General features: G+C 44.3%; 1 protein-coding gene across 1 annotated transcript in view; it reads right to left on the bottom strand.

Moving 5' to 3' along the window:
* Itga9 (integrin subunit alpha 9) overlaps positions 1-13,819 on the bottom strand; it is a 319,107-nt gene that overhangs the window by 75,145 nt on the left and 230,143 nt on the right. The window contains exons 19-20 of the mRNA XM_027932436.2: positions 3,638-3,724; positions 838-917 (exon numbers count right to left, since the gene is read on the bottom strand). Of these exons, the coding sequence (XP_027788237.2) occupies positions 838-917; positions 3,638-3,724 (167 nt within the window). The remainder of the gene's footprint in view (positions 1-837; positions 918-3,637; positions 3,725-13,819) is intronic.

Below are 13,819 nucleotides of genomic sequence, written 5' to 3'. Positions count from 1 at the left end.
AAAAAATTTATATATAGAAAGAGAATGATAAATGAGGCAACATGCTAACATTGGGTGGATATAAGTAAAGGGCATGAAAGAGTTTCTTGCATTATTCTTGTAACATTTCTGTTTAAAATCATTCCTCCCCAAAGTTTTAAATAAATAGATTGCCTTGGGTGTTCTACCACCACCCCCGTCAAAGCTTGAATCCTCCTATTCACCCACCTAAATGGCTCTCCTTGCAACTGAATTTCCAGCCTATCACTACCTAGCTGCGGCTGGTTGACAGCTAGCAACTGGAGGCTGGTCTTCCCCTTCCCTATCTGTCCACTCAGCTTCCAGGACAATCCCTCTGTCAAGGAGCATCACTTGGGGGCCTCTGCCAGCCTAAGGCATGGCCAGACCCTCAGGCTGCAAGTGCTCTTCCCACTATTAAAGGGTGCACTGGCATGTCCTTGAGAAGCAGCTGAGCCAACCTGATGACACACAGAGGACATCTGATTTGGAAAACATGTGGCCAAGTGGGAACTGACCAACCATGTGACCCTGGACTAGAACTTCACCTCTGCAGGCCTGTCTCTCCTCAGGTATAGAATCATTACTTCTCACTAGTTGATTAGCAGTCTCTCTCCCAGCTCAGTGGAAAGTGGTGACAGTGCAAGAAGAACTAGCCAACCACCATCCTCCAGATCTAATCCCACCTGGTTGGGTGGTTGGCTTTATCACTGAATGACAGGTGTTCTCTCCTCCCCATCCTGGGGAATCATCAAAGCGTGACCAGGGCATGTCCTCTCCTGGTCCTACAAGCCTTTTATCCTTAAAACAAACAAACAAAAATGTTCAGGTCCCACTTACCTCTGAGCAGTGATGATGAAGCTGAGAACTTCCTCTTCCCCAGACAGATGGCTCGTATCAAAGATCACGCTGAATTCATACTAGTGAAAAAGAAAGTTGACGTTTGGCACCAGCAATTATTCCATATTTATGTGTTTGCTACAAAATTCTGCAGCCTGTGATCCCCAGAGGCTCATCAGCATGACCAGCTTTATTTTCTATGCATGGCTTTCACAGAAAAATCCACTCTGATGCCCACTCAGTGGGGGGTACATAGTCCTTTTCAGCCACTGAGGTCTCCCTTAAGGAGGTAACATTTGAACTGCCAAACCAGGACTTTGTAGATTTCTCTTGAACATCTTCTCAATTTTTGTGACATCTGCACATCAGCTGGTGATGTTCACTAAAGCCCCAGCCCCCAAATAATCTTAAGAACCACCTAAAATCACCTTAGTGCCCCAATCCAGTGGTGAGCACCCAGTGATTTGGGGAAGAGTATCTTAAACAGATGGTCTTCACTATATGCACATTAGGCATATGTGCGAGTATGGGAGGGACCCATGGGTGGGGCTTATAGAACCAGGCTCTACCACAAACTGTGATCTTGGCTAAGAAACTTAATCTCTCTGATAAAAAGAGGAGGTCAGACAAAGTGGTTCTTAAGTCCCACTGAGCTTGGAGAGTCTATAACTTATGTATTTAAATGACTTGGGTTCTACCATGATGAATTCCAGGCACTGGTCTGATTTTTGTGACACTGGATCCCACTGAACTGAACGCTGCTTGAGAGTAAGGGGCAGTGGACCATCACATTGGACTGTCATCTAGAGTGGTCATGGATATCCCTCTTTAGACAGAAATTTCTCTTGCAGTGGGACGTGTCGGTTTACAGGGAAGGTGGGGCACAAAGACAGGGCTGGAGGAAATAGAGGAAGGGAAGCATCAGTGTCTTGTCCCAGGAGAGTCAGAACTAGCAGGCGATCTGAATTAAATTATGTACATCACAGATCAAGGGGATGGGAGAGGCAAACGATTGGGGTGGCAAGCCAAAATCAGAGATGAAAGCCTGAAACTGTGCCGGGTAGCCACAAGTGACAGAAGCATATAGACAACCCAAGAGAGCCAAGTGTAGTCATGAGGCTTGGCAGGTGGTCTGGGGCCTGATGCCCCTCAGGGTCTGCAGGACAGGGAAGTTCAAGTGGGGCCACAGATAGTACCATCATCTTAGTGTGCCCACCTCAGTGGTGAGCACCCAGAGATTTGGGGAAGAGTGCCTTTAAAAAAGGGTTTTCATCATATACATGTCAAGCATGTTTGGGAGCTCTGTCCCTACTGGTCACGTGCTGGGCTTTCTGACCCTCTAGTTCCATGTCCCACCTCTGGATTTAGTCTCACTGCACCATCTATGTGCAGGAGAAAAGTAGTAGCATTGCCAACTGAACAAAATAACCTAACTTTCCTATATTCTGTTGGTTCTATGAATATTTTGAGAGTTAGTAAATTTCCGTAAAATCCCACACTCCACTAGAGATGGTAGGACACATCTGAGGTTTGATTTGTGCCATAGGTAAGATTTTATAATGAAATGGCAGGTGTTAAATTTTCTAAGGTTAGTCTATTTTCTGTTGCTCAAAAGGATTTCAGTTCACCGGGGGTTGTCCATGCTTTACTCTGGTCAGAGCTATTCAAGGATCAGGGTCTTTCTCCTTCATCCCCATCAGCATCCCACCTGGAGATTAATGGGACATGGCAGGTATATATAAATATAAGTCCACTTTCTAAGGGTAGTCACTTCTTGAGGTTCCCCTTTACCTGGAGCAAAAGTAGCAAGAATGAGGAATGGACCCGGAGAAAGACTGAGGAATCATGGACCCAACAGCCACTACTGTTTGGAGCAGGTATGTTCAATGGTGTTGACGGGCTTGAGAATGATTTGCAAAGAAATGAGCAAATCTCCCTCCTCACTAGAACATTCTTACCACTGCTTTATAAAACAGCTGCTAGATACTGGGACCAAAAAGCCTGAGAAATTAAAATGATCTGCTTCTATAACCTAGGCAGGCAGGAAAGAAGGATAAAGCTTTCTTTCCGTCTTTGTTTTGTATTGGTTTTTAGTTTAAAGGGGGAAAAACTATAGACAAAGGATTCCCCCACCCACCCCAAAATCAGAGCAGGGAAAATAGCTTTCATTTCAAATGTCAGAGCTGGTCTTTTAGGTTCTAGTTTTGTCTCCTCAAATCAATCTTCTATTCATCTTTGTATCTTCTTATGACCATGGCATATACTAGAAAGCTCTATGAAGGACTGGATCTGCTTTATAGCATTGATCTGCTTGAGCTTAGGAAATCTGTCTCTTTATAAAAACCACATGACTGTAGTATCTTTTACTTTTTTAAAAATGAAGTGTAATACATTGTCTGAGAATTTTGAGAGGTCTCCAGAAATTTTTGAGTGCCTAGGGGAGCGACAGAGGCAGGCCTGTGGGTCACTGGCTCAGACCACATCTTCTCCTGGGTTATGTTGGAGACTCAGAGTGGTATGGAATGTTCCAGAAGAAAACATTTCAGGAAGGCCAATTGAGGGCTGCTTGCCAATGCAAAGTGGTGTTTTCTTCCATTTCTTTAGAGAGAACACCATGTGGACCCAAGAGAAAGACGACAGGACCACAGTCCCTCTGGAGTATATGGCCAGTGACAGGAGCATGGCAGGGCCTCAGGGCCATCCCGGCTGTGGTGGGAGGCAAAGGTGTGGGGAAAACCATGGGGGAGACAGTTGCAGAGTCAGAGGCTGCAGCCAAGACGTGTCCCATCTCTGCCCTTACCTTCGACTTTGACCTCATGAAAGGAAACCCCACGCTGCATTTGAGGAAGTCTGATTCCAGCAGCTCACAGGAAATGCCCATCTCCTCCTGAAAGAGAAAACACACAGACAAATGGGCAGACTGCATAGAAGACAGAAGTGTGGGAGTATTTCAGAGCAATTTCCAGACAGCAGTCCCTGGGGCTGCTGGTGGACTAAGCCCTGTGACAAGGCCCAGTCCCCAGTCCTCCTCTGGCTGCCCACCATCCCAGGGGTCCTCCGAGAAGACAAATACAGAGCACAAAAGTACTGTTCACTCTAATGTTTGGGGTCCAAACCACAGGATTGGCCTGGTCAATTGGGCTGAGCTGGAAGCCTCCTGATGTTAAGACTAAAAAGCAACCAAATCATCTTTGTGGCTCTTTTTCCTAAGTCCACTCCCAGATCCTGTCTTTCAAGATGTTGCTAATTTAGGGAAGACAAATTCTCAGAAAATCACACCAAAGAAAAGAAGGCTGCTTTCTACAGCCTGCAGCAGTGAGGTTGAGCTGGCCCCTTGCAAGTCTTCCTAGGTTAGGATGGATGCCAGGGTGAGGAGAAGTTTCTGGCATGGCTGGACTCTGCACATCGTGGCTTGAGAGAGCCCAGGGAGACTGCAGGGAGCTGCCATCTCCCCACCCAGGTGTACTGTTTCTCCATCACAGGAAAGCCAGGAGCTCTTAATGACTAACAGGGCCTCTCTAAGCCATAAAGCCAAATCAAGACTTCCTAGAGGAGACAGTATGTTTGCAGATTTTGGAGAAGGAACAGGTACAGAACTAACTCTTGTGTCTACCTTCTATCCAAAGCCAGGACACTGAAGTTCAGTGAGAAAATCATGTAACTTCCTCAAGGTCATTTAGCTGATAGGGCAAAGTTAAAGAAAAAATTGGGTAAAGTTTGGCTAACTCTAAAATCCATCTCTTTGTCCTCTCTATGGCCCAGAATTTCTAGAGAATGAGCAGAGCCAATGACAATAGCAGCCTAAAGGAACCAACTCATAGATTATGGCCCTGAAATGCTGCCCCATACTCCTTCCTCCAATTTCCAAGCCCATATCTCAGCTCAGACATCAATTCCAGCCCTTCAGATTGGCAGAATGAGATTTTTTAAAAATTGTGCAATCAATTGGCAAGAAAACAAACATTTGCCACAATATGTATTTATTTATTTTTTAAATTGTTTTTTTTTTTTTTAGAGAGAGAGGAGAGAGAGACAGAGAGAGACAGAGAGAGCGAGAGAGAATATCTTAATATTTATTTTTTAGTTTTCGGCAGACACAACATCTTTGTTTGTATGTGGTGCTGAGGATCGAACCTGGGCCGCACGCATGCCAGGAGAGCACGCTACCGCTTGAGCCACATCCCCAGCCCAGTGTCTATTTAAATTATATTATTCTAATATATTCTGAATATTATCAAATGTACAAAAAATAGAAATGACAAAAGATGAATATCTTCTTTAAGGATGAGTAATATTCCATATTCCGTTGTGTATATATACCACATTTTCTTTACCCATTCATCTGTTGAAGGGCATCTAGGTTGGTTCCATAGTTTGGATATTGTGAATTGAGCTGCTATAAACATTGATGTGGCTACATCACTGTACTATGCAGATTTTAAGTCCTTTGAGTATAAACTCCAGAATGGGTAGCTGGGTTAAATGGTGGTTCCAGTCCAAGTTTTCTGAGGAATTTCCATACTGCTTTCCATAATGGTTGCACCAATTTGTAGTCCCACCAGCAATATATGAGTGAAACATTTTCCCCACATCCTTGCTAACATTATTGCTTGTGTTTTGGATAATTGCCATTCTGACTAAAGTAAGATGAAATCTTAGAGTAGTCTTGATTTGCATTTCCCTAGTTGCTAGAGATGTTGAAGATTTTTTCATATACTTGTTGATTGACTGCATTTCTTCTTCTGTTAAATATCCACTTTCTTAGCCTATTTATTGATAGGGTTATTTTTTTGGTGTGAAGTTTTTTGAGTTATTTATATATCTTGGAGATTAATGCTCTATCTGAAGTACATGTGGTAAATATTTTCTCCCATTCTGTAGGTAAATGGATGGATTTGGAGAATATCATGCTAAGTGAAATAAGCCAGTCCCCCAACCCAAAGGCCTAAGGTTTTCTCTGATATGAAGAAGCTAATTCACAATAAGGGGGTGGGGGCTAGGAAAGAATACAGGTACTTTGGGTTAGACAGAGGGGAGTGAAGGGAAGGGAGGGGAGGGGATATGGAGGTAGGTAGTAGAATGGACATTATTACCCTATGTGCATATATGAGTACATGAACATTGTGAATCTGCATTGTGTACAACTAGAAGAGTAAGAAGTTGTACTCCATTTATGTATGATGTGTCAAAATGTATTTTACTGTCATGTATAACTAATTTTTAAAAAGATGAATATGTAACCTATAGGGTTAGAAATCAAGACAGTAATTAGGGAGGCAATAAGCAGAAGGGGGCTCTTAGGGTGCTGGGAACATTCTCTTTCTTGATTTGAGTGCTGGTTACGTACGTGTGAAAATTTTGTGAAGATGCACCTAGTCGGGCATTTAATGATTTATGTACTTTATGTATGAAACACCAAGACAACTTTACTTAGAAAACAGCAATAAAAAAAATCTAAAATACAATTGAAAAAACAACAGGAGACAAACAAAAGGAAACTGCAGTATCTTTTTGGACATCTGATCTTGGAAATAACTGATCTCAATGGTTATTATTTCCCAGTGGATCTCCATGCTGCTCTTCACCAGCATTCCCACATGAAGACCCAGGATCAGCTGCTCAGTATCATGCTGGGAACGTCTTTTAAAATGTAGACCCTAGGCCTCCGTTGAGTAATTATAAGGCGTTTTCAATAAATGTTAAGGGACAAAAGAAGCAATTCTGATGTGCAATGGCTGAATTTGCTTTCCTTTCTTACAGGCTTCCAGAAGAACCTTCTTAAAACATGCCTCTTCCCACTGCAAAGGGAAGTGGGATCCTGGCTTCCATTTTGGCCCATGCTTTTCTTTGTTGTCCCCATCCCTGCCCTACCTCACACATGCATTTCTATTCACAGACCCTCTGCCCGACATCCTTTCTGCAGTGTTTAAGTCCTCACTGTCAAGACGCCAAAGGATTTTTCCTCCACCTTGGCCCAAACACTCACAGGCGTGAGTGCACGTATGGAAAGGGAAATGCTCAGGATTCAGGATGGACCCTCAGCACCCAGGTCATCGAATCATGCTTGGCACTGAGGATGCGGGTCTGAACAGCATTAGTTCCTGTCCTTGTTGAGCCCAGAGCTGAGAAGGGCGGACCTCTTGGCATAGAGACATTCACGATGGCAGTGTGACAGCAAATGCCAGGGCAGCTCTCAGAACTAGAGGACAGGCATTGGCGATTTCCATAAGAAAAACTAGAGAATAATTTCTCAAGGGCTATCCCAAGGCCTGCATGTCTCAAAGATGGTCACTGGTGATTCACTGCTGTGACCCTTGCCACAGTCTTCTTCCTTCAGTTACTCCTGCTAGAAGCAATAGTGCACAAATGACCCTATTTGAAGATACTGCAAATCCTAGCTAATTGGTCCAGAGGTAGGAAGCCCAAGTCTAGGGTGACCTTAGCTTTCTTGTTTTTCTGGGACATTCCTGGTGTAATTACTCTGAAGAGCATTCCACATTTAAACTCACATACCCCATTTATCCAACTCAGTTCCCTAACTCCTCTTGTAATGATCAGTACTTCATTGGGAATCTCTTTCAAACCAGGAGAGAGATTTTTCAATTTACGTCACAGGTCTGTCTGTTCTTGAAGTAAAATTCATTGCCCCAAAGACTTCAGTTTTTGCATAGGTGTGAAAGAATGACTATAGCTTCAAAATCTACTCTGGAACTCAAGAGAACCTCAGTTTACTTAGCTTTGACCTAAGGCTAATTATCATTATTAAAGAGCTGTAGTACTTTGTTACTGTTAATTCCAAAATGCTAAAAAATAACATTGATTGTGGATTCTTTTTTAGCACTGGGCTTTACACATTAGCAGGAGCTCTACTAGGGAGCTGCATCCCCAGCTAAAAATAACATTTAAACCAGAGTTTATTTCACCATTCCAAATCTTCTTCCACCAAACTCAAATAAAAATTTCAAAATTCTGGTTGGATCTTGATGAGGACAAGCAAAAAGAGCAAAGGTGTCTCTAGGAACCAGAGAACAGGCCATCTGGCTCCTGCCTCTCGTGCTTCCATGATGCTGCTACAGGAAGGGATCCCACAGTGCCCCTTCTGCACTGTTAGCACCAACATAGCTGCCTGCAGCCACTGAAGCTTCCCTGGCCAAAAGTCTTTAATTCCACACCTGTCTCTCCTAGAACAGCTGTTCTGCACAGCAGAACATGGACTTTGGCAAATACCAGGACTCCTGTGTAGATGGTGTCAGTGCTTCCCCAGAACTGTGCCCAGCTGCATGGGAGTCACTTTGCCTGGGAGGTTATAAAGTCCTCCCCAGCAAGCATTTGGCAACCTGGCTGACGTGGGTACCAAAGGACCTCCTGTTGCCTCAAGATGGGACCAACTCTGTGGTGCAATTCCTGTTCCAGATCTAAGGAACTGAGCCAAAGCAGTGGCTAGCTGAGACTTCATTCTTGTATGTTTCCCTCCTTTGCCTCATTCTGTCCCTCCACTCCTCTTCTCCCAAGGTAATTTCTCCAATAACCACTTGCATAGGAATCCCCATCTCATGTGATGCTTCTGGGGAACCTGATCTCAAGGAATATCCTTCCCAGGTGAGGCTCCCAGCACTGGCACTGAGAGCCATTGGGACATGCTGGGCATTTGCTCCCAGGGGGGAGAGGGAATGAATGAGGAATAAAGGAATACTTTTGTGTTTATTAATGCTAAATTGGTTGATTCCATACTTAAAAAAAAAAAAAAAAGGAGGGAGGGAGAAACTGTTTTAACCGCAGTTTATAAAAATCCACATGGCTCTAGCCTATGAGGAAGACAATTCGAGTCAAGGCAACTTCAGTACCTCTTTGTTCTCTAGGGTTCAGGTCACGTCCAAGCATAGCTTTAAAATAACGGGGTCATTATAAAGACATGCATTTCTTTGGCAACAGGTGGGCACCCTAGAGTCACAGGAAGACCCTGAATTTTTAAAAAAATATAAATAAAAACACCAAATTTAATTTTAAAAAATCAATTCAATTATAAAATTAACTCTGGGGAGATGTGGCTAAACTTAGCTGTGCTCTGGCTTTAGAAAGCATGTCAGTGGATGGTATTTGGATAGGGGTTGCTCATTACTTCTACTAGGCATTTGATACTGGCCAGAAAGTATACAGGAAAGATTTTAGGGACCAGGCTACTCCTGTTCTGGTTTCTTCTGTGTTCCAATCATTGCTTACACTGACTTTAGAGAACTCAACTTTAGCATTTATGCCAGCTTTCTGATTCTAAATTCTCAGTGGACTGGGAATGCAGACCAGTGAACCATCTGTCTAACCAATATCCCTGATTGCCAGGCATTGTAGACATCTCATTATCTGATTCAAGCAAAATGTAAATCTACTGCAGAGTGAAATTGAAACCTTTTGCCAAAAAAAATAAAAAATAAAAAAAAAATGCAGGATTGCACAAATGTAATGAAAGCAGTGCTGGAAAACCGGTCCAGTCTCCACAAAGCCACTGATGCATCTGGACCTGGCTATTATATCAGTTAACTGTTGGGGCAGTTAAAAATTATCCTGGATGTTCTGATGCTTTCAAAGACAAAGATTTAAGCGAAAGAGATCAAGAGGAGTCCTTGGAAAACAAGTTGTTGTAAGAGATGATCCTTTTGTGACTGTACTAAAGAGAGAGAGAGAGAGAGAAGGGGGTATGGAGTAAAAAATGATACAGTGGCAAAATTCACATCCCTCAGCTGTCTGTCCAGCATTTAGTTCCTTCTTTCGTTCCAGAAATCAGGCACAGTTATTTTAAAGATGCTAACAAAGCAAATAAGCTTTTTGCCTTTGCTCTAAGATACCTTTGACAATCCTACTTACGATGTTACAAGTGCTATTAAATGCAGAATAAAATAAACCTACAATATTTTAGTTTCACTTTTCAAGCGAAGTCCCAATGAAAACTTTCAAAAAAATTTTGACTATGAAACTTTGGATCCTATTCTAAAAGGATCCACTCACTGGCCTTTTTCCCAGCCCCGTTTTTCCTTGGCTAGCCAAGTCAGCCAATACTATAAAACACCATCAGGAGCCCTCCCTGGAGATGATAGGTAATTCAATTAAAATTTTCTACCAATACATGTTACTCCCAGGATCAGGAAACCATCAATTTACGTTTTTCAAAATACAATGATGAAAAACGTTTTTTGGTCTGTGTGAATCTGCTTCCAGATTCTCAGTGCCTGGCACATGGGAGCCCCCTGAGTTTACATGTACTAAATGAACGGACCTTGGCTCATGGGAGGATTTGGACGAGGGGTCTGCAAGAAGCAGCTCATTTGCTGGTCTGCCTGGCATGAGGGATGCTTGCCTTGGCAAAGTTCTTCTCTTTTCCAGACATACCTCGGCTGCCCAGCCTGGGGAGCTGGGTCAGTAGAGCCAGGCTCTAGCCCTCTTTGGAACGTGAGGTGGTTGGAAGAATCAGATAATGAACTTAATGTGCCTCTTTGGCCTTCAGCCCCCTTCCTCTCATTCATATGAGCATCTGATCTTAGTCTGGAGAAGGGCTTTTTTGACCACCAGTGCAGCGGTTCTTTGGGAACAGAAAAACTGTGGGGTCGATAATGGGTTTCCTCTTAGCATCAGGTGGACTTTGAGGTTGGACTCCCTGTTTTCCAGCTCCCATGTTTTTGTTACAGAAACCTGAGGGTCACCTTCAGTGTATCTGGCAGTCAGTTCCTCCAAGACCCTCTCCTTCTTTCAGATACCAGGAGCAATCTCCGTGAGCTTGTGAGCAACTCATTTGGTTGATACAGAATTCAGCACTATGGAAATGCTTTTTTCAAATCTCTGAGAGTCAGAGCAGAGTAGAGGTCATAATACCCAGGTCATAATACCCAGGATTTATTCCCAGAGAATTCTTCACTGGCCCCACTTGGCCGTGAGGCAGCATAAGTCTCACCAGAGAAGTCCAAGTTCCACAAGGGCATTCTTTGGAACAGAGTCCAAAAAAATCACTACCATGGAAAGACAAATGTGGGCTTGCTGCTTAGAAAGTACACATACTCTGGCATTAGTGTGCACACTTTGATTATCAGTTCAGATACACATCTTCAAACAACTTTTCTTTCTGGTCCTGGGGACTGAACCCAGTGCCTCAGGCCTGCCAGCCCAGCGCTCTACCATTGAGCCACACTCCCAGCCTCTGTCCTGTGAGCATCCTTTCTACATGCCTCCACTTTCTCACTTGTAAAATGCAGTCATAATACCTATCTGATATGACCACGGCTGGAGCACCAGGGCTGATGGGTGCAAGATGGAGTACCTAGGTGATCCTGACTCCAATGACTATGTCAGGCAGTGAGCCATTATGTAAGGACTCCACACAGTGGCTTCCTCTGTATGCCCATTTTACAAGGAGGAAACTGAAGCTCAAAGAAATTACATCATTGGCCTAGAGTTTCCCAGCTGGCAAAGGATACAGCCAGGATTTGAGTAAGCACATCCCTTCCCAAAGCCTGTGCTTATAACTGCCTCTCTACATGTGTTTCTTCTTCTTTTTTTTTTTTTTTGGTGATAATGTTGGGGATTGAACCCAGGACCTTGTACATGGTAGGCAAATGTTCAACAACTGAGCTACATCCCCAGTTCTACATGTTCTTTTTTTTTTTTTTGTGCTTGGGTACAAGGGATTGAACTCAGGGGCACTCAACTACTGAGCCACATCCTCGACGCTATTTCGTATTTTATTTAGAGACAGGCTCTCACTGAATTGCTTAGTGCCTTGCCTTTGCTGAGGCTGGCTTTGAACTTGCTATCCTCCCATTTCAGCCTCCTGAACTGCTGGGATTATAGGTGTGCACCACCGCACCCAGCCTACATGTTCTTTATAGATGTTAACTTCTTTCTTCTGACCACCCTCCACCCAAAATTCCCTGTGGAACAAACACGTGCTTTGAATACACATGGGTGTGGGAAAGAAACTTATAGTACAGACTTCAGCTGTCAAGATCCACTCTTCTGTGTGCCACACTCCCATAATGTCCTGCTTTTTGCTATGAACTATGCCTCCTTAGGTGAGGGTTTGGCAAGTCCTGGAGTGAGAACGCCCACAGTCCACAGCACTCCCAAGTCGAGTGAGTGTGTGATGCAGACCTATAACAACGTGGATCTCCCACTGCTTAAAGCCACAGGAGCCAGCACTCCTGCAGACGCCTGCTCTCGGGATAGCCAGGCGCTCTTTGAACAAAGTGGTCCAAAGCATCCTTGGGCAGAGATACAAAGGATAAACCGTTTTGCTGATTACCTGATCAAACCTCTGAAAGAGGCTCTCAGGGCCCTTGAAGTCACTCTTCATGGAACATGGAACATGAGCATGAGAAGCAGATGGGACCTGAGAAGTCATGATGGGGGTGTTTTTCTTTGAATCCAAAATGTTGGCAACTTGACCATCGGGTAAAAGCCTTCCCAGTCCTTCACATAAATCTTCCCTGGATAAGACTCACACATCATCCATTCATAAATTCACTCACTCCCTTGTCATTCACCTGATTAACACCTACAGAATGCCAGATGCAGATCAGAGGACACAAGTGACAGATAAGAAGGGATCTCTGCTTTTGAGGAGATAGCACTTGGTGAGCCGAAGACTCTTAAAGTCCGGGCCTTTTAACACAGAGGCAAACAGCCCAGCGTCTCCAAATGATGAAGAAACACAATGGGGTCCATCCAGACAGTAGGGTATCATTCAGCCAAAGGAGTGAAGGGCTGGTGCATGCCACTTCTGGGGGAACCCGGGAAGCATGACACTAGACCAAAGAAGCCAGTCATAAAGGACTGACTACATTGCATATAAATCAGACTGATCATATGAAGTGTCCAGAATGGGCAAGTTGAGGCAGACAGACAGTTGCTTCACTGGTTGCCCCAGACTGGGAGGAGGTAGGGGATTGCAGGTGGGAGCCCAAGGGAACAAAGATTCTTCTTCAGGAAAGAAATGTTCTAAAATTGATTACGGCAGCTGTCTCCCAATCTGTTCAACAAATGGGCCCAGATGAATCTTAACATGTAAGTTTGTTTCTGCTCAAAAGCCTTTAAAGGTTATTAACAATCAACACTCTTCACTGATTCCTAACAGGGAGTGTGCCCGGTACCACCCTGGAGCCAGAGATGCCATGTACAAGTGTGCTGGTTTGTGTACTGCACACAAGACCCGGCTGAGGACTGAGGCCGAATCCCATTGCATGCCACTCTCACCAAGCCCTGGCACAAGGCTAGGAACCACCAGAGGGGGCACCTCTCTAACTTGTTTAACGTTGCTAGAGGGATGATGATGACCCAGTGCAAAGCTTTATAAAAAGACCCCGGTGGAGGCCCCACTGTGGACCCGCCGAATCAAAGCATGCAGCCCAAGTGTGCTTTTGCCGAAAGCTCCTCAGGTGGTTCTGATATGAACCCACACTTCAAAAATTAGATTGCATTAAAATTCTCTGGCTTGTTAGACTGCAGATTGCAGGCCCCACCCTCCAGAGTGGGAGTCTTTAGGGCAGAATCCTGGGAATCATTGGCCTTGAAGGCTGGTGCCAGCACAGCCATATGGAGGTTAAGGCATTAAGACTCAGAGTGTTTAAGGGAAGATACTCGGGTGAGGACCAAGGACCATGCCATTATGATCCTGCCTGTTAGTCCTCAGGCTGTAGCCTCACACAACATACCCCAGGTATGATCATGGCTGGCTCCAACACTGATACCCACTAGCTGCTGCCCTCAGAGAGGGCCCATCCATCCATCCATCCATACTCACCCATGCCTTGAACAAATGTTTCTTATCTTGCCTCAACAGGAAAAAGCTTTTGTAGAAGGCTTCTCATGTTCAAGAGAATTTTCTGTCATGTTACATTCGTCTGTTCATTCTCTCATTCAATAATTCCCTGTTGGGTAGCCACAGTGCCCTTCATTGGGCCCTATGCTTTTGTTACACAGTCCTTGCTGTCTCCAAGGAAGA

Source organism: Marmota flaviventris, chromosome 1 (assembly GCF_047511675.1).
Source record: "Marmota flaviventris isolate mMarFla1 chromosome 1, mMarFla1.hap1, whole genome shotgun sequence".
NCBI classification, from domain to species: domain Eukaryota; kingdom Metazoa; phylum Chordata; class Mammalia; order Rodentia; family Sciuridae; genus Marmota; species Marmota flaviventris.
The sequence above is the reverse complement of the archived record's forward strand: the minus strand, read 5'-3'. Positions and strand labels throughout refer to the sequence as shown.